Here is an 18,372-nt window from a genome sequence, read left to right as displayed (position 1 = left end):
GGCGCGTGTGTGTGTGACGATATGGCGCGTGTGTGTGTGACGATATGGCGCGTGTGTGTGTGACGATATGGCGCGTGTGTGTGTGACGCGTCTGTGTGTGACGATATGGCGCGTGTGTGTGACGATGTGGCGCGCGTGTGTGTGGCGCGTGTGTGTGTGGCGCGTGTGTGTGTGGCGCGTGTGTGTGTGGCGCGTGTGTGTGTGGCGCGTGTGTGTGTGGCGCGTGTGTGTGTGGCGCGTGTGTGTGTGGCGCGTGTGTGTGTGGCGCGTGTGTGTGTGGCGTGTGTGGCGCGCGTGTGTGGCGCGCGTGTGTGTGGCGCGTGTGTGTGTGGCGCGCGTGTGTGTGGCGCGCGTGTGTGTGGCGCGCGTGTGTGTGGCGCGTGTGTGTGTGGCGCGCGTGTGTGTGGCGCGTGTGTGTGTGGCGCGTGTGTGTGTGTGGCGCGTGTGTGTGGCGCGTGTGTGTGGCGCGTGTGTGTGTGGCGCGTGTGTGTGTGGCGCGTGTGTGTGTGGCGCGTGTGTGTGTGGCGCGCGTGTGTGTGGCGCGCGTGTGTGTGGCGCGCGTGTGTGGCGCGCGTGTGTGTGGCGCGTGTGTGTGTGGCGCGTGTGTGTGTGTGGCGCGTGTGTGTGTGGCGTGTGTGTGGCGCGTGTGTGTGTGGCGCGTGTGTGTGTGGCGCGTGTGTGGCGCGTGTGTGTGTGGCGCGTGTGTGTGTGGCGCGTGTGTGTGTGGCGCGTGTGTGTGGCGCGTGTGTGTGGCGCGCGTGTGTGTGGCGCGCGTGTGTGTGGCGCGCGTGTGTGGCGTGTGTGTGGCGTGTGTGTGGCGCGCGTGTGTGGCGCGCGTGTGTGGCGCGCGTGTGTGGCGCGCGTGTGTGTGTGTAGCGCGTGTGTGTGGCGCGTGTGTGTGTGGCGCGTGTGTGTGTGGCGCGTGTGTGTGTGGCGCGTGTGTGTGGCGCGTGTGTGTGGCGCGCGTGTGTGGCGCGCGTGTGTGGCGCGTGTGTGTGTGGCGCGTGTGTGTGGCGCGTGTGTGTGGCGTGTGTGTGTGGCGCGTGTGTGTGTGGCGCGTGTGTGTGTGGCGCGTGTGTGTGTGGCGCGTGTGTGTGTGGCGCGTGTGTGTGTGGCGCGTGTGTGTGTGGCGCGTGTGTGTGGCGCGTGTGTGTGGCGCGTGTGTGTGGCGCGTGTGTGTGTGGCGCGTGTGTGTGGCGCGTGTGTGTGTGGCGCGTGTGTGTGTGGCGCGTGTGTGTGGCGCGTGTGTGTGGCGCGTGTGTGTGTGGCGCGTGTGTGTGGCGCGCGTGTGTGTGGCGCGTGTGTGTGTGGCGCGTGTGTGTGTGGCGCATGTGTGTGTGTGGCGCTTGTGTGTGTGTGTGGCGCGTGTGTGTTACCTGCATTATAATACACCCTACTGTAAGGCTCTCTGGATGAGACCATATGCTGAGTGACTAAAATGTTGTGTGCATATATTGAAGTGTGCATATATTGAAGTGTGCATATATTGAAGTGTGCATATATTGAAGTTTGTGTGTGTGTGTGTAGGAGCGAGACCAGGCCATGGAGCTGTGGCGGGCCTCAGCACAGGAGCTGGACCGTTTACAGCAGCTCTACCAGATAACCACCTCTGACGGACAGCTCCATGTTGCCGAGCAACAGCGCCTCAAGGTAGATCCTTCTCCCAGTTTGGCCTCCCTAGAGGGCAGCGTTGTTATGGATTTCATCCCTCTCCCATTGAGATCAGTGAGTGGAGCTGATCGTTGCTGCTTCTAAACCTCTGTAATGCTAGAAGTTGGTACAAGCTTTGAGTTTTACTTTGTGTCCGTAGTGTCGTTGTCTAAGAGGAAGTGATGTGAGGGAAGTTGTCATTAACCCCGCCCCTTTATTATTTTTTTGTCATAGGATCAACTGATACAATTCCAGCAGCACATTCAGAAACTACAAGTCACCAATCAGAAACTGGAATCTGTAAGTTGCAGCCAATCACTAGCTCAAATATATGTGTGTGTGTGTAACGTTGTAATAGTGTTTCTGATATAGAATGTAGAAATATTGGGTCATTGGTAAATAATGAATCTGTTTTACACATGGCTACAACACAACAAACACTAACTAGACCAGTCAGTCAGTCAGTGAGTGAGTGAGTCTTAATGCTTGCAGACAGGAAGGAGCCTAATCCATTTGCTCTCCCAGCTTTGCCCCATGCTTGTTACACACACTATCATTCTGACTTCCTGACTCACTTGCCCGCTAACTGGCTTTTCTGGATCGACTGTTACGTCAGAGACTTGCCTGTAAACTAATATGACAGTACAGGTTTACCTCACAAACACCGGCCTTCTGCTTCTGGAGAGTAATGTATCCATCTTCTACATTATTAATGAGGAGTGAGGCCAGGGCTTTCCTCTCTCTGTTTCTGTCTACCAGGTAGTGCTTCTGTATTGTAGTGTGAGGAGTTGTGTGTGTGTGTGTGAGACATTTGGTGTTTGTGAGAAGTTTAGTGTGTGTACTGAAGCCATCATGCCTCACCGGCGCGCGTGTCTCTCGTGCCACACTCAGACCAACCAGCAGTTCCTGAAGACGCTGACAGAACAGAGCACGGAGATGGAGGAGCTACGCAACCAGCTCAGGTACACTCTACTACAGTTTCAAAATGGCCGCCAATTGTCTCCAGGACAGATTACTGCAGATCCAAAATGGCCTCCTACATTTAGATCCAAAATGGCTCTCAGGAATGTAGCTCTTCAGGCAGTGCTACTGCAGAGAGCAGGGTTCATTTGTTTCTCTCTTTCCACTCCTACTGCAGATCGGCCAAAGCAGATCTGAGGATGGCCACAGCCAAGGTGGAGGAGATGACCAAACTGATGCAGAACGTCCAGGACCAGATACAGAGACGGGTAGGAAGCAATAGGGCTTCTAGTTCTCTGCCGTAGTTTACCATAGCAGAATTGAACCTCAGTCCCTTTATTGTGTGTGTAGGAGGACGATGCAGCAGAGGCTCATGGTAGAGAGGAGGCCTCAGATCGAAGACTCCACCATCTCCAGTCAGCCCTCAGTCAGCTAGAGGCCAGGTGAAACACACTTGTAATCCTCACTCCAGTTCCTCTTCCGGACTCTTCCACAGGAGGCTGAGTGCATCTCTCTTCAATTCCTTCTGCTAAACTCTTTCTGTCCCCATCTGTCTCCTGCAGGTTGAAGGCAGCCAGCCAGGAGGCAGAGGGTGTACGCAGGGAGCAGGTGGTGTGGGAGAGGCAGGTGGGGAACACTGTAGTTTTTGGCATCCCTATTTTAACGTAGTATCTACAAGGTCATGTAGCTAAATAGCGCGGTGTATAACGAGGTGTACCCGTCAGGTGGGGGAGCTGCAGGTGCGCTGTGCCTCTCTGGAGGAGGAGCGCTACGAGGCCTTCTCCAAGGTCAGAGACTCCATCCAGCTGGCTGAGGAGGCCTCTCTACAGAAGGACCAGGTACATACAGTCTTCTACTGCTACGGTCTGCTTCCCTGGACACAATCTAACCTCTCTCTGTCTCACCAGGTCAGACAACCCCCTCTACCCCTTCCTTCACACCCTTCACTCCTCTCTGTCCGGTCAGGGACTGTCTGTCATTTAGCATAACTCTGGTGATGGTATGTATTTCTGTCTGGTCAGGGACTGTCTGTCATTCAGCATAACGCTGGTGGTGATGATGATAATGGTGGTATGTATCTCTGTCTGGTCTATGTCTGGGACTATCTGTCATTTAGTATAACTCTGGTTGTGATGGTGGTATGTATCTCCCTATCAGGCCCTGTTGAGAGAGAAACAGAAATCTGAGGAGCTGGACAGGATGAATGAAGCCATCAGACAACTGATCCAGGATGCTGCCATACGCACCAGGAAAGAGGTGTCTCTCAACTACTTTTTCAAAATGCTAACCCTAGTCCTCCCCTCCAACTGTACCCTAACCCTTGTCCCGGCATCCTGAACCACCCTCTCTTACCCTAGTCCCGGCATTCTGAGCCACCCTCTCTAACCCTAGTCCCGGCGTCCTGAACCACCCTCTCTAACCCTAGTCCCGGCATCCTGAACCACCCTCTCTAACCCTTGTCCCGGCATCCTGAACCACCCTCTCTATAACCCTAGTCCCGTCATCCTGAGCCACCCTCTCTAACCTTAGTCCCGTCATCCTGAGCCACCCTCTCTAACCCTAGTCCCGGTATCCTGAGCCACCCTCTCTAACCCTAGTCCCGGTGTCCTGAGCCACCCTCTCTAACCCTAGTCCCGGTGTCCTGAGCCACCCTCTCTAACCCTAGTCCCGGCGTCCTGAGCCACCCTCTCTAACCCTAGTCCCGGCGTCCTGAGCCACCCTCTCTAACCCTAGTCCCGGCGTCCTGAGCCACCCTCTCTAACCCTAGTCCCGGCGTCCTGAGCCACCCTCTCTAACCCTAGTCCCGGCGTCCTGAGCCACCCTCTCTAACCCTAGTCCCGGCGTCCTGAGCCACCCTCTCTAACCCTAGTCCCGGCGTTCTGAACCACCCTCTCTAACCCTAGTCCCGGCGTTCTGAACCACCCTCTCTAACCCTAGTCCCGGCGTCCTGAACCACCCTCTCTAACCCTAGTCCCGGCATCCTGAACCACCCTCTCTAACCCTAGTCCCGGAGTTTTACCATAGTTTTTCATTATCTCCAATACATCACCAGTACACTACCACCTCAACCTGTTAGGCTGCTGTCTCCTGACCACGTTCTCTCTTGATGCTGTGTTCTCAGTAGAGGAACGGGGAAGACTAAGGACACTACTGACCTGTAAAACAACTAATCTAAATCGAAACTGGTCATAACTTTAACCATAACCAAACCCTAACTTTAACCATAACCATAACCAGGTGTACCCATAACCAAACCCTAACCTAACTTTAACCAAACCCATACTACTGTATGCCTCGCTGTATGTCTCTCTCAAATGTCAATATGCCTTGTATACTGTTGTTCAGGTTAGTTATCATTGTTTTAGTTCACAATGGAGCCCCTAGTTCCACTCTTCATACCCCTGATAACTCCTTTGTCCCACCTCCCACACATGCGGTGACCTCACCCATTACTACCAGCATGTCCAGAGATACAACCTCTCTCATCATCACCCAGTGCCTGGGCTTACCTCCGCTGTACCTGCACCCCACCATACCCCTGTCTGCGCATTATGCCCTGAATATATTCTACCATGCCCAGAAACCTGCTCCTCTTATTCTCTGTCCCCAACGCTCTAGGCGACCAGTTTTGATAGCCTTTAGCCGCACCCTCATACTACTCCTTCTCTGTTCCGCGGGTGATGTGGAGGTAAACCCAGGCCCTGCATGTCCCCAGGCACCCTCATTTGTTGACTTCTGTGTTCGAAAAAGCCTTGGTTTCATGCATGTCAACATCAGAAGCCTCCTCCCTAAGTTTGTCTTACTCACTGCTTTAGCACACTCTGCTAACCCTGATGTCCTTGCTGTGTCTGAATCCTGGCTCAGGAAGGCCACCAAAAATTCAGAGATTTCCATACCCAACTATAACATCTTCCGTCAAGATAGAACTGCCAAAGGGGGAGGAGTTGCAGTTTACTGCAGAGATGGCCTGCAAAGTAATGTCATACTTTCCAGGTCCATACCCAAACAGTTCGAACTACTAATTTTGAAAATTACTCTCTCCAGAAATAAGTCTCTCACGGTTGCCGCCTGCTACCGACCCCCCTCAGCTCCCAGCTGTGCCCTGGACACCATTTGTGAATTGATCGCCCCCCATCTAGCTTCAGAGTTTGTTCTGTTAGGTGACCTAAACTGGGATATGCTTAACACCCCGCCAGTCCTACAATCTAAGCTAGATGCCCTCAATCTCACACAAATCACCAAGGAACCCACCAGGTACAACCCTAACTCTGTAAACAAGGGCACCCTCATAGACGTCATCCTGACCAACTGGCCCTCCAAATACACCTCCGCTGTCTTCAACCAGGATCTCAGCGATCACTGCCTCATTGCCTGTATCCGCTACGGAGCCGCAGTCAAACGACCACCCCTCATCACTGTCAAACGCTCCCTAAAACACTTCTGTGAGCAGGCCTTTCTAATCGACCTGGCCCGGGTATCCTGGAAGGACATTGACCTCATCCCGTCAGTTGAGGATGCCTGGTCATTCTTTAAAAGTAACTTCCTCACCATTTTAGATAAGCATGCTCCGTTCAAAAAATGCAGAACTAAGAACAGATACAGCCCTTGGTTCACCCCAGACCTGACTGCCCTCGACCAGCACAAAAACATCCTGTGGCGGACTGCAATAGCATCGAATAGTCCCCGTGATATGCAACTGTTCAGGGAAGTCCGGAACCAATACACGCAGTCAGTCAGGAAAGCTAAGGCCAGCTTCTTCAGGCAGAAGTTTGCATCCTGTAGCTCCAACTCCAAAAAGTTCTGGGACACTGTGAAGTCCATGGAGAACAAGAGCACCTCCTCCCAGCTGCCCACTGCACTGAGGCTAGGTAACACGGTCACCACTGATAAATCCATGATTATCGAAAACTTCAATAAGCATTTCTCAAAGGCTGGCCATGCCTTCCGCCTGGCTACTTCAACCTCGGCCAACAGCTCCGCCCCCCCCGCAGCTCCTCGCCCAAGCCTCTCCAGGTTCTCCTTTACCCAAATCCAGATAGCAGATGTTCTGAAAGAGCTGCAAAACCTGGACCTGTACAAATCAGCTGGGCTTGACAATCTGGACCCTCTATTTCTGAAACTATCTGCCACCATTGTCGCAACCCCTATTACCAGCCTGTTCAACCTCTCTTTCATCTCGTCTGAGATCCCCAAGGATTGGAAAGCTGCCGCAGTCATCCCCCTCTTCAAAGGGGGAGACACCCTGGACCCAAACTGTTACAGACCTATATCCATCCTGCCCTGCCTATCTAAGGTCTTCGAAAGCCAAGTCAACAAACAGGTCACTGACCATCTCGAATCCCACCGTACCTTCTCCGCTGTGCAATCTGGTTTCCGAGCCGGTCATGGGTGCACCTCAGCCACACTCAAGGTACTAAACGACATCATAACCGCCATCGATAAAAGACAGTACTGTGCAGCCGTCTTCATCGACCTTGCCAAGGCTTTCGACTCTGTCAATCACCATATTCTTATCGGCAGACTCAGTAGCCTCGGTTTTTCGGATGACTGCCTTGCCTGGTTCACCAATTACTTTGCAGACAGAGTTCAGTGTGTCAAATCGGAGGGCATGCTGTCCGGTCCTCTGGCAGTCTCTATGGGGGTGCCACAGGGTTCAATTCTCGGGCCGACTCTTTTCTCTGTGTATATCAATGATGTTGCTCTTGCTGCGGGCGATTCCCTGATCCACCTCTACGCAGACGACACCATTCTATATACTTTCGGCCCGTCTTTGGACACTGTGCTATCTAACCTCCAAACAAGCTTCAATGCCATACAACACTCCTTCCGTGGCCTCCAACTGCTCTTAAACGCTAGTAAAACCAAATGCATGCTTTTCAACCGGTCGCTGCCTGCACCTGCATGCCCGACTAGCATCACCACCCTGGATGGTTCCGACCTAGAATATGTGGACGTCTATAAGTACCTAGGTGTCTGGCTAGACTGCAAACTCTCCTTCCAGACTCATATCAAACATCTCCAATCGAAAATCAAATCAAGAGTCGGCTTTCTATTCCGCAACAAAGCCTCCTTCACTCAAGCCGCCAAGCTTACCCTAGTAAAACTGACTATCCTACCGATCCTCGACTTCGGCGATGTCATCTACAAAATGGCTTCCAACACTCTACTCAGCAAACTGGATGCAGTCTATCACAGTGCCATCCGTTTTGTCACTAAAGCACCTTATACTACCCACCACTGCGACTAGTCGGCTGGCCCTCGCTACATATTCGTCGCCAGACCCACTGGCTCCAGGTCATCTACAAGTCTATGCTAGGTAAAGCTCCGCCTTATCTCAGCTCACTGGTCACGATGGCAACACCCATCCGTAGCACGCGCTCCAGCAGGTGTATCTCACTGATCATCCCTAAAGCCAACACCTCATTTGGCCGCCTTTCGTTCCAGTACTCTGCTGCCTGTGACTGGAACGAATTGCAAAAATCGCTGAAGTTGGAGACTTTTATCTCCCTCACCAACTTCAAACATCAGCTATCTGAGCAGCTAACCGATCGCTGCAGCTGTACATAGTCTATTGGTAAATAGCCCACCCTTTTCACCTACCTCATCCCCGTACTGTTTTTATTTATTTACTTTTCTGCTCTTCTGCACACCAATATCTCTACCTGTACATGACCATCTGATCTTTTATCACTCCAGTGTTAATCTGCAAAATTGTAATTATTTGCCTACCTCCTCATGCCTTTTGCACACATTGTATATAGACCCCCCCTTCGTTTTCTACTGTGTTATTGACTTGTTAATTGTTTACTCCATGTGTAACTCTTTGTTGTATGCTCACACTGCTATGCTTTATCTTGGCCAGGTCGCAGTTGCAAATGAGAACTTGTTCTCAACTAGCCTACCTGGTTAAATAAAGGTGAAATAAAAAAATAAAAATAAAAAACCAAACCCTAACTTTAACCATAACCAAAACCTAACCTAATTTTAACCATAACCAAACCCTAATTTTAACCATAACCTAATTTTAACCATAACCAAACCCTAACCTAATTTTAACCATAACCAAACCCTAACCTAATTTTAACCATAACCAAACCCTAACCTAATTTTAACCATAACCAAACCCTAATTTTAACCAAACTTTAACCATAACCAAACCCTAAATTTAACCATAACTAAACCCTAACCTAACTTTAACCATAACCAAACCTTAACCAATTCTGAAATGATCTGTTTGCAGATCAGCAGTGTCCGTATAGTTTTTCCTTGAGGAACTCCCTGACCTGACTTCTCTGCCTGGCTGTTTACCAAGGAGGGACTGTGATTACCATTCTATTAATGGCTCTTGATTTAAGATCTAACGCCCCAAGCCTGTTAATGTTAGCCTTCACCAGGCTGTCATACACGGGTCTAAATGTAGACGTGCCTGGACACTGAAATAGCACAGACTTCAAAGCTGCAGTGTGCATTTCACTGTGGCGAAACCAGGGGTGCAGCTCTCTGCATTTCACTGTGGTGAAACCAGGGGTCCAGCTCTCTGCGAAACCAGGGGTGCAGCTCTCTGCATTTCACTGTGGTGAAACCAGGGGTGCAGCTCTCTGCGAAACCAGGGGTGCAGCTCTCTGCATTTCACTGTGGTGAAACCAGGGGTCCAGCTCTCTGCGAAACCAGGGGTGCAGCTCTCTGCATTTCACTGTGGTGAAACCAGGGGTGCAGCTCTCTGCGAAACCAGGGGTGCAGCTCTCTGCATTTCACTGTGGTGAAACCAGGGGTGCAGCTCTCTGCATTTCACTGTGGTGAAACCAGGGGTCCAGCTCTCTGCATTTCACTGTGGTGAAACCAGGGGTCCAGCTCTCTGCATTTCACTGTGGTGAAACCAGGGGTCCAGCTCTCTGCATTTCACTGTGGTGAAACCAGGGGTCCAGCTCTCTGCATTTCACTGTGGTGAAACCAGGGGTCCAGCTCTCTGCATTTCACTGTGGTGAAACCAGGGGTCCAGCTCTCTGCATTTCACTGTGGTGAAACCAGGGGTCCAGCTCTCTGCATTTCACTGTGGTGAAACCAGGGGTCCAGCTCTCTGCATTTCACTGTGGTGAAACCAGGGGTGCAGCTCTCTGCGTTTCACTGTGGTGAAACCAGGGGTGCAGCTCTCTGCATTTCACTGTGGTGAAACCAGGGGTCCAGCTCTCTGCATTTCACTGTGGTGAAACCAGGGGTCCAGCTCTCTGCATTTCACTGTGGTGAAACCAGGGGTGCAGCTCTCTGCATTTCACTGTGGTGAAACCAGGGGTCCAGCTCTCTGCATTTCACTGTGGTGAAACCAGGGGTGCAGCTCTCTGCATTTCCCTCTGAAAAGCCTGACTTACAGAATATATATTTTGTCAAGTTTATTTGTATTTTTCCGTGATTTTACCAGGTAAGTTTACTGAGAACACGTTCCCATTTACAACAACGACCTGGGGAATAGTTACAGGGGAGAGGAGGGGGATGAATGAGCCAATCGTAAACTAGGGATTATTAGGTGACCATGATGGTTTGAGGGCCAGATTAGGAATTTAGCCAGGACACCGGGGTTAACACCCCTACTCTTACGATAAGTGCCATGGGATTTTTAATGACCTCAGAGAGTCAGGACACCCGTTTAACGTCCCATCCGAAAGACTGCACCCTACACAGGGTAGTGTCCCCAATCACTGCCCTGGGGCATTGGGATATTTTTTAGACCAGAGGAAAGAGTGCCTCCTACTGGCCCTCCAACACCACTTCCAGCAGCATCTGGTCTCCCATCCAGGGACTGACCAGGACCAACCCTGCTTAGCTTCAGAAGCAAGCCAGCAGTGGTATGCAGGGTGGTATGCTGCTGGCTAAAGTGACAGTATACATCCCACATATTCTACCTGCTCTATCTGTTGTTACTTCAGGTGTTCTTGACTAGTTCTGGATTGTGTTTCTTTCAGGTAGAGAACGTACGTAAACAGTGCAACTCACAGATCCATCGGATGGCTGAGGAGTTGTCGGCTCTACAACTGGAGTGTGCAGATAAAGAGTCTCAGATGGAGAGGTCCATGAGAGAGATGAGGGCAGTGGAGGAGGAACTGGAGAAGGTGAGGGGGGATGGAGAGGTCCATGAGAGAGATGAGGGCAGTGGAGGAGGACCTGGAGAAGGTGAGGGGGTTGTGGAGGAGGAACTGGAGAAGGTGGGGGGGTTGTGGAGGAGGACCTGGAGAATATGGGGGGATGGAGGAGGAACTGGAGAAGGTGAGGGGGTTGTGGAGGAGGACCTGGGGAAGGTGAGGGGGGGTTGTGGAGGAGGACCTGGGGAAGGTGAGGGGGGGTTGTGGAGGAGGACCTGGGGAAGGTGAGGGGGGGTTGTGGAGGAGGAACTGGAGAAGGTGAGGGGCGGGTTGTGGAGGAGGACCTGGAGAAGGTGAGGGGCGGGTTGTGGAGGAGGACCTGGAGAAGGTGAGGGGCGGGTTGTGGAGGAGGAACTGGAGAAGGTGAGGGGGTTGTGGAGGAGGACCTGGGGAAGGTGAGGGAGTGGAGGAGGAACTGGAGAAGGTGAGGGGGGTTTGTGGAGAAGGAACTGGAGAAGGTGAGGGGGGAGGAGGAACTGGAGAAGGTGAGGGGGGAGGAGGAACTGGAGAAGGTGAGGGGGGAGGAGGAACTGGAGAAGGTGAGGGGGGAGGAGGAACTGGTGAGGGGGGAGGAGGAACTGGAGAAGGTGAGGGGGGGGTGGTGGAGGAGGAACTGGAGAAGGTGAGGGGGGGGTGGTGGAGGAGGAACTGGAGAAGGTGAGGGGGGAGGAGGAACTGGAGAAGGTGAGGGGGGAGGAGGAACTGGTGAGGGGGGAGGAGGAACTGGTGAGGGGGGAGGAGGAACTGGAGAAGGTGAGGGGGGGGGTGGTGGAGGAGGAACTGGAGAAGGTGAGGGGGGGGTGGAGGAGGAACTGGAGAAGGTGAGGGAGGTTTGTGGAGGAGGACCTGGGGAAGGTGATGGAGTGGAGGAGGAACTGGAGAAGGTGAGGGGGGGGGGTGGAGGAGGAACTGGAGAAGGTGAGGGGGTTGTGGAGGAGGACCTGGGGAAGGTGATGGAGTGGAGGAGGAACTGGAGAAGGTGAGGGGGGTTTGTGGAGGAGGAACTGGAGAAGGTGAGGGGGGGTTGTGGAGGAGGACCTGGGGAAGGTGATGGAGTGGAGGAGGAACTGGAGAAGGTGAGGGGGGTTTGTGGAGGAGGAACTGGAGAAGGTGAGGGGGGAGGAGGAACTGGAGAAGGTGAGGGGGGGTTGTGGAGGAGGACCTGGAGAAGGTGAGGGGCGGGTTGTGGAGGAGGACCTGGAGAAGGTGAGGGGGGGGGTTGTGGAGGAGGACCTGGAGAAGGTGAGGGGCGGGTTGTGGAGGAGGACCTGGAGAAGGTGAGGGGCGGGTTGTGGAGGAGGAACTGGAGAAGGTGAGGGGGTTGTGGAGGAGGACCTGGAGAAGGTGAGGGGCGGGTTGTGGAGGAGGAACTGGAGAAGGTGAGGGGGTTGTGGAGGAGGACCTGGGGAAGGTGATGGAGTGGAGGAGGAACTGGAGAAGGTGAGGGGGGGTTGTGGAGGAGGACCTGGAGAAGGTGAGGGGGGGTTGTGGAGGAGGACCTGGAGAAGGTGAGGGGCGGGTTGTGGAGGAGGACCTGGAGAAGGTGAGGGGCGGGTTGTGGAGGAGGAACTGGAGAAGGTGAGGGGGTTGTGGAGGAGGACCTGGGGAAGGTGATGGAGTGGAGGAGGACCTGGGGAAGGTGATGGAGTGGAGGAGGACCTGGAGAAGGTGAGGGGGGTTTGTGGAGGAGGAACTGGAGAAGGTGAGGGGGGAGGAGGAACTGGAGAAGGTGAGGGGGGAGGAGGAACTGGTGAGGGGGGAGGAGGAACTGGAGAAGGTGAGGGGGGGGGTGGAGGAGGAACTGGAGAAGGTGAGGGGGGGGGTGGAGGAGGAACTGGAGAAGGTGAGGGAGGTTTGTGGAGGAGGAACTGGAGAAGGTGAGGGGGGGGATGGAGGAGGAACTGGAGAAGGTGAGGGGGGGGTGGAGGAGGACCTGGAGAAGGTGAGGGGCGGGTTGTGGAGGAGGACCTGGAGAAGGTGAGGGGCGGGTTGTGGAGGAGGACCTGGAGAAGGTGAGGGGGTTGTGGAGGAGGACCTGGGGAAGATGATGGAGTGGAGGAGGACCTGGGGAAGGTGATGGAGTAGAGGAGGAACTGGAGAAGGTGAGGGGGGTTTGTGGAGGAGGAACTGGAGAAGGTGAGGGGGGAGGAGGAACTGGAGAAGGTGAGGGGGAGGAGGAACTGGAGAAGGTGAGGGGGGGGGGTGGAGGAGGAACTGGAGAAGGTGAGGGGGGGGGTGGAGGAGGAACTGGAGAAGGTGAGGGGGGGGTGGAGGAGGAACTGGAGAAGGTGAGGGAGGTTTGTGGAGGAGGAACTGGAGAAGGTGAGGGGGGGATGGAGGAGGAACTGGAGAAGGTGAAGGGGGGGTGGAGGAGGAACTGGAGAAGGTGAGGGGGGGGTGGAGGAGGAACTGGAGAAGGTGGGGGGGGTGGAGGAGGAACTGGAGAAGGTGAAGGGGGGGGGGTGGAGGAGGAACTGGAGAAGGTGAAGGGGGGGGGGGTGGAGGAGGAACTGGAGAAGGTGAGGGGGGGTGGAGGAGGAACTGGAGAAGGTGAGGGGGGTGGAGGAGGACCTGGAGAAGGTGAGGGGGGGTGGAGGAGGACCTGGAGAAGGTGGGGGGGGTGGAGGAGGACCTGGAGAAGGGGGTGAGGGGGTGAGGGGGGGGGGGTGGAGGAGGACCTGGAGAAGGTGAGGGGGGGATGGAGGAACTGGAGAAGATGAGGGGGGATGGAGGAACTGGAGAAGGTGAGGGGGGGTTGTGGAGGAGGAACTGGAGAAGGTGAGGGGGGGGGTTGTGGAGGAGGAACTGGAGAAGGTGAGGGGGGGATGGAGGAACTGGAGAAGGTGAGGGGGGGATGGAGGAACTGGAGAAGGTGAGGGGGGATGGAGGAACTGGAGAAGGTGAGGGGGGGGTTGTGGAGGAGGAACTGGAGAAGGTGGGGGGGGGAGGAGGAACTGGAGAAGGTGGGGGGGGTTGTGGAGGACCTGGAGAAGGTGGGGGGGGGGGGTGGAGGAGGAACTGGAGAAGGTGGGGGGGGGTTGTGGAGGAGGAACTGGAGAAGGTGAGGGGGGATGGAGGAGGAACTGGAGAAGGTGGGGGGGGGGGGGGGGGTTTGTGGAGGACCTGGAGAAGGTGGGGGGGGGGGGGAACTGGAGAAGGTGGGGGGGGGGAACTGGAGAAGGTGGGGGGGGGTTGTGGAGGAAGAACTGGAGAAGGTGAGAGGGGGTTGTGGAGGAGGAACTGGAGAAGGTGAGAGGGGGGGGTGGAGGAACTGGAGAAGGTGAGGGGGGGGGTGGAGGAACTGGAGAAGGTGAGGGGGGATGGAGGAGGAACTGGAGAAGGTGAGGGGGGGTTGTGGAGGAGGAACTGGAGAAGGTGAGGGGGGGTTGTGGAGGAGGAACTGGAGAAGGTGGGGGGGTTGTGGAAGAGGAACTGGAGAAGGTGGGGGGGTTGTGGAGGAGGAACTGGAGAAGGTGGGGGGGTGGGGGAGGACCTGGAGAAGGTGTGAGGGGGGGGGGGGGGGGTGGAGGAGGACCTGGAGAAGGTGTGGGGGGGGGGGGGGGGGGAGAAGGTGAGGTGATTGGGGAAGAGGAAGTGGAGAAGGTGGGGGGGTGGGGGAGGACCTGGAGAAGGTGAGGGGGTGGAGGAGGACCTGGAGAAGGTGAGGGGGTAGAGGAGGATCTGGAGAAGGTGAGGTGGGGAGAAGGTGAGGTGATGGAGGAGGTGAGGTGATGGAGGAGGTGAGGTGGGGAAGAAGTCATACTATTGTTTTACCAAACTGGACCCTACATTCCTACAGGTGGTGGAGGAACTTTATAGGGAATGGAGGGTATGAAGCGTTCTAATGCATTATAACCTGTTCCTATGTCATCTGTACTCCAGGTGTATAAGGAGGGTAGAGGAGAGCCAGAGTACAGGAAGATGGAGGTCCTCCACCAGAGGTCTCTGAATGCTGAGAGACTGAAGGACGACATGAACATCACCCTGCAGAGCACACACAACAAGATGAAGAAACTGGAGATGGAGTGAGACACATATTTCTGTGTGCTTAGTCTGAGCTGCTGATCTGTGTTCAGCTGTTAAGTGTGCTTTTTTTTTTTGTCTGCCTGTCATCTGTCTGGACCCAAGTATATACAGTACTTTGTAATCTAAATGCCCCCTCTGTCTCTTCCTCCCTTCTCTCCCCCTCCTTCCCCTTTTCCCCCACAGCTACAGTGAGGAGTTGTCCCGGTGCCAGGAGGAGGTGCGGCGGCTGCAGGGGTCTCTGTCTGCAGCCAGGGAGGACTGCAGCGGGGTCAGCGAGGAGCGGCTCCAGCTGCAGCAGGAGAACATGCAGCTCCGCAGGGAGATGGAGGAGCTACGCAAGGCTAGCATGATGACCCAGAGGAGAGCTAAGCAGCAGGTGAGACTACCTGGTTAAGCACCTTTTAAGACCAGACTGGATGCAGTATGAACGGGAGGGGTCAGGGTAGAGGAAGGACGGGGATATAAACCAACTATGCAAGGCTTTGCTGCTCGCACAGAGACGGGCGTAACAGCACGTAAGACCAGTCTGTAGAAAACAGAGATGAGGAGGCAGGTAGAGGAAGGTGGGAGAGGAGGGAGACAGGTCTAGCAGGTAGAGGAAGGTGGGAGATGAGGAGGGAGACAGGTCTAGCAGGTAGAGGAAGGTGGGAGATGAGGAGGGAGACAGGTCTAGCAGGGAGAGGAATGTGGGAGATGAGGAGGGAGACAGGTCTAGCAGGGAGAGGGAGATGAGGAGGGAGACAGGTCTAGCAGGGAGAGGGAGATGAGGAGGGAGACAGGTCTAGCAGGGAGAGGAAGGTGGGAGATGAGGAGGGAGACAGGTCTAGCAGGGAGAGGAAGGTGGGAGATGAGGAGGGAGACAGGTCTAGCAGGTAGAGGGAGATGAGGAGGGAGACAGGTCTAGCAGGGAGAGGAAGGTGGGAGATGAGGAGGGAGACAGGTCTAGCAGGTAGAGGAAGGTGGGAGATGAGGAGGGAGACAGGTCTAGCAGGTAGAGGAAGGTGGGAGATGAGGAGGGAGACAGGTCTAGCAGGGAGAGGAAGGTGGGAGATGAGGAGGGAGACAGGTCTAGCAGGTAGAGGAAGGTGAAAACAAGATGAGGGTTAAACAGGTGGGCAGGTCAAGTCGGAGACACACCCACCATCACTTCCCCCTCCTCTCCCCAGGTGTCCCAGATGGAGCAGGAGTATTCCCTAAAGGAGCAGGGTCTGGAAGCCCGGGTCAGGGAGCTGGAGGAAAACAGTAGGAGCTCCAGTGCTGACCTGACCCGCCTCCTCTCTGCCCAGCAGAAGACCAGCCAGCGCTGGAAGGAGGAGGCCAAGACCCTCACCCTGACCTTCCACACCAAACTCACCAGCCTCAAGTTAGTTCAATGTACTGGGTACACCTGTGTGTATATGACCAATAAACTGTGATCTGACCTTCTTACTGACACTCCACCATAATAGCCCAGTGTCCATACAGGCAAGTCTACAAACTCACCAATTTGGTTTGAAGACGCCCACATTTTCCATTCTGCTTTGAACTTCTGAGAAGCTGTTCTGGCTCTTTCTCACTTTGCAGATCACAGTAAAAACAACGTTTCAAGCCTCCTACACACAATGTAGAAGGGAGAGATTGACAGGCTACGGACCAAATGGCCCACTGTTTGACACAGTTGCTAGTTGATGAGTGGATGTTTTGATATAGGTATCGGTTTGATGATTGGTCGCTGACCACTATGACACGGTCTGTTGGTTTCAGGGGTGAGCTGAGTCGACAGAAGCAACGTTGTCAGGAACTGGAGATCCAGCTGGTGACTGACCACGAGACCATAGTAGAGGTGACTCTAACACACGCATACATGCATACACGCATACATACACACACGCATACATACATACATACACACATACATACATACATACATACACACATACATACATACACACATACATACACACACGCATACATACATACACACATACATACACACACACACGCATACATACATACATACACACATACACACACACACACACACGCATACATACATACATACATACATACATACACACATATATACACACACGCATACATACATACACACATGCATACATACACACATGCACACATAAATACATACACGCATACATACATACATACATACATACATACATACATACATACATACATGCATGCATGCATACATACATACATACACACACACACACACACACACATACATACATACACACATACACACACACACACACATACATACATACACACACACACACATACATACACACACACACATACATACACACACACACACGCATACATACACACACGCATACATACACACATACACGCATACATACACACACACGCATACATACACACATACACGCATACATACACACATACACGCATACATACACACACACACACACATACATACACACACGCATACATACATACATACACGCATACATACACACACGCATACATACATACATACATACATACATACACACACACACACACACATACCGTTTTATAGAAGATTTTAAAAAAGGAACACGGACAATTGTTCAACTTAGGTGAATTCAACACACTACTCGCACCTTGAAACCAATAGCAACCCGCATCATAATTCATATAATGAGGAAATGTGATATCAGTGTATTGTTGCTGGGTCCAGTAGGGGAAGTGTCTCTAATGTTGTGGTTGAAATGTGTCCTATTGTTGTCTAGTACGAGAGGCAGATGGCAGAGTATCAGGAGAAGAACAGTCGTCTCCAGAGGCGTTTGACTCAGGCAGAACAGAAGGCAACTACAGCATCACAACAGGTACTAGGGGTCTTACACTGGGGCCAGGGAGAGGCGCACACTGATGATGTCAGCTCAGTTGTCTGATATCACCACAGGGTCATATTTATTGGGCACGCTGTAGTAAAACAGTTCAAAAACGTTGTGTAACAGAAACTCAAAGGGAGTTATTGGACACGTGTAGGTAGTCCCTCCCTGTTTTAGTCAGTGTTACTCAGTTTGCTGTCTCATGAATAGGACCCTGGATCTTATTGAGATGAGATGCAGTACTGGAACACTGCACAGCTAGAAACGGCATGTCTCCTGTCCCATATAGTCTTCATGGACACACGTCTTTGAAGAAGCCCCGACACTGAGAGGACTTAGTTGGCTTTGACTGTTTCTAACACACTCATTTTTCTGTCTTTTCTCTTTCAGCTGAGTATAATGACGTCACAGAGGAGGAAAACATCGTCCATGGCAGACCTGGAGTCTCTATAGCGGTGTGCAGGGATGGAACTTAAGGATTTTGGGCACTTGTCCGCTGTGCCATATAATAATACAAAATATAACATGTCACTAGCTGTTGGGCTAATTGGCTACATTTTCTACTAGCCAGTCTGAAGTGTACTAGCATCGGGCTAGCTCAATTTCCATCCCTGACTGTGTGCATTGCCAACCATTTCTACGGAAATGCCAATGTCTGTTATGGATTTATGCCATTCACTGTGATGTCTGTTATTAAAATATATTTAAATTCTCTTTCATTGTGTTGGGAAATATTAAAATACTTTTCCTTAGGTGTAAAA

At 53.1% G+C, this 18,372-nt stretch overlaps 1 protein-coding gene across 11 annotated transcripts in view; it reads left to right on the top strand.

Annotated features, from left to right (window-relative positions):
- Positions 1-18,372, top strand: part of LOC109877080 (sodium channel and clathrin linker 1) — a 24,895-nt gene extending 6,523 nt beyond the window's left edge. For 6 of the 11 annotated variants that reach the window (XM_031814523.1, XM_031814518.1, XM_031814525.1 and 3 more), the window contains 15 exons: positions 1,528-1,650; positions 1,885-1,950; positions 2,542-2,612; positions 2,789-2,879; positions 2,962-3,053; positions 3,174-3,237; positions 3,336-3,449; positions 3,769-3,867; positions 10,569-10,715; positions 14,628-14,770; positions 14,955-15,147; positions 15,938-16,134; positions 16,515-16,593; positions 17,510-17,605; positions 18,002-18,325. In XM_031814523.1, coding sequence (XP_031670383.1) covers positions 1,528-1,650; positions 1,885-1,950; positions 2,542-2,612; positions 2,789-2,879; positions 2,962-3,053; positions 3,174-3,237; positions 3,336-3,449; positions 3,769-3,867; positions 10,569-10,715; positions 14,628-14,770; positions 14,955-15,147; positions 15,938-16,134; positions 16,515-16,593; positions 17,510-17,605; positions 18,002-18,064 — 1,638 coding nt within the window. In that variant the 3' untranslated portion in view covers positions 18,065-18,325. Of the gene's footprint in view, positions 1-1,527; positions 1,726-1,884; positions 1,951-2,541; positions 2,613-2,788; positions 2,880-2,961; positions 3,054-3,173; positions 3,238-3,335; positions 3,450-3,768; positions 3,868-10,568; positions 10,716-14,627; positions 14,771-14,954; positions 15,148-15,937; positions 16,135-16,514; positions 16,594-17,509; positions 17,606-18,001 lie in introns of all 11 variants that reach the window. The other 5 variants (XM_031814515.1, XM_031814514.1, XM_031814520.1 and 2 more) reach the window with 2 other exon arrangements.

This window comes from Oncorhynchus kisutch, unplaced genomic scaffold (assembly GCF_002021735.2).
Source record: "Oncorhynchus kisutch isolate 150728-3 unplaced genomic scaffold, Okis_V2 Okis07a-Okis12b_hom, whole genome shotgun sequence".
Classification (NCBI taxonomy): Eukaryota; Metazoa; Chordata; class Actinopteri; order Salmoniformes; family Salmonidae; genus Oncorhynchus; species Oncorhynchus kisutch.
The sequence above is the reverse complement of the archived record's forward strand: the minus strand, read 5'-3'. Positions and strand labels throughout refer to the sequence as shown.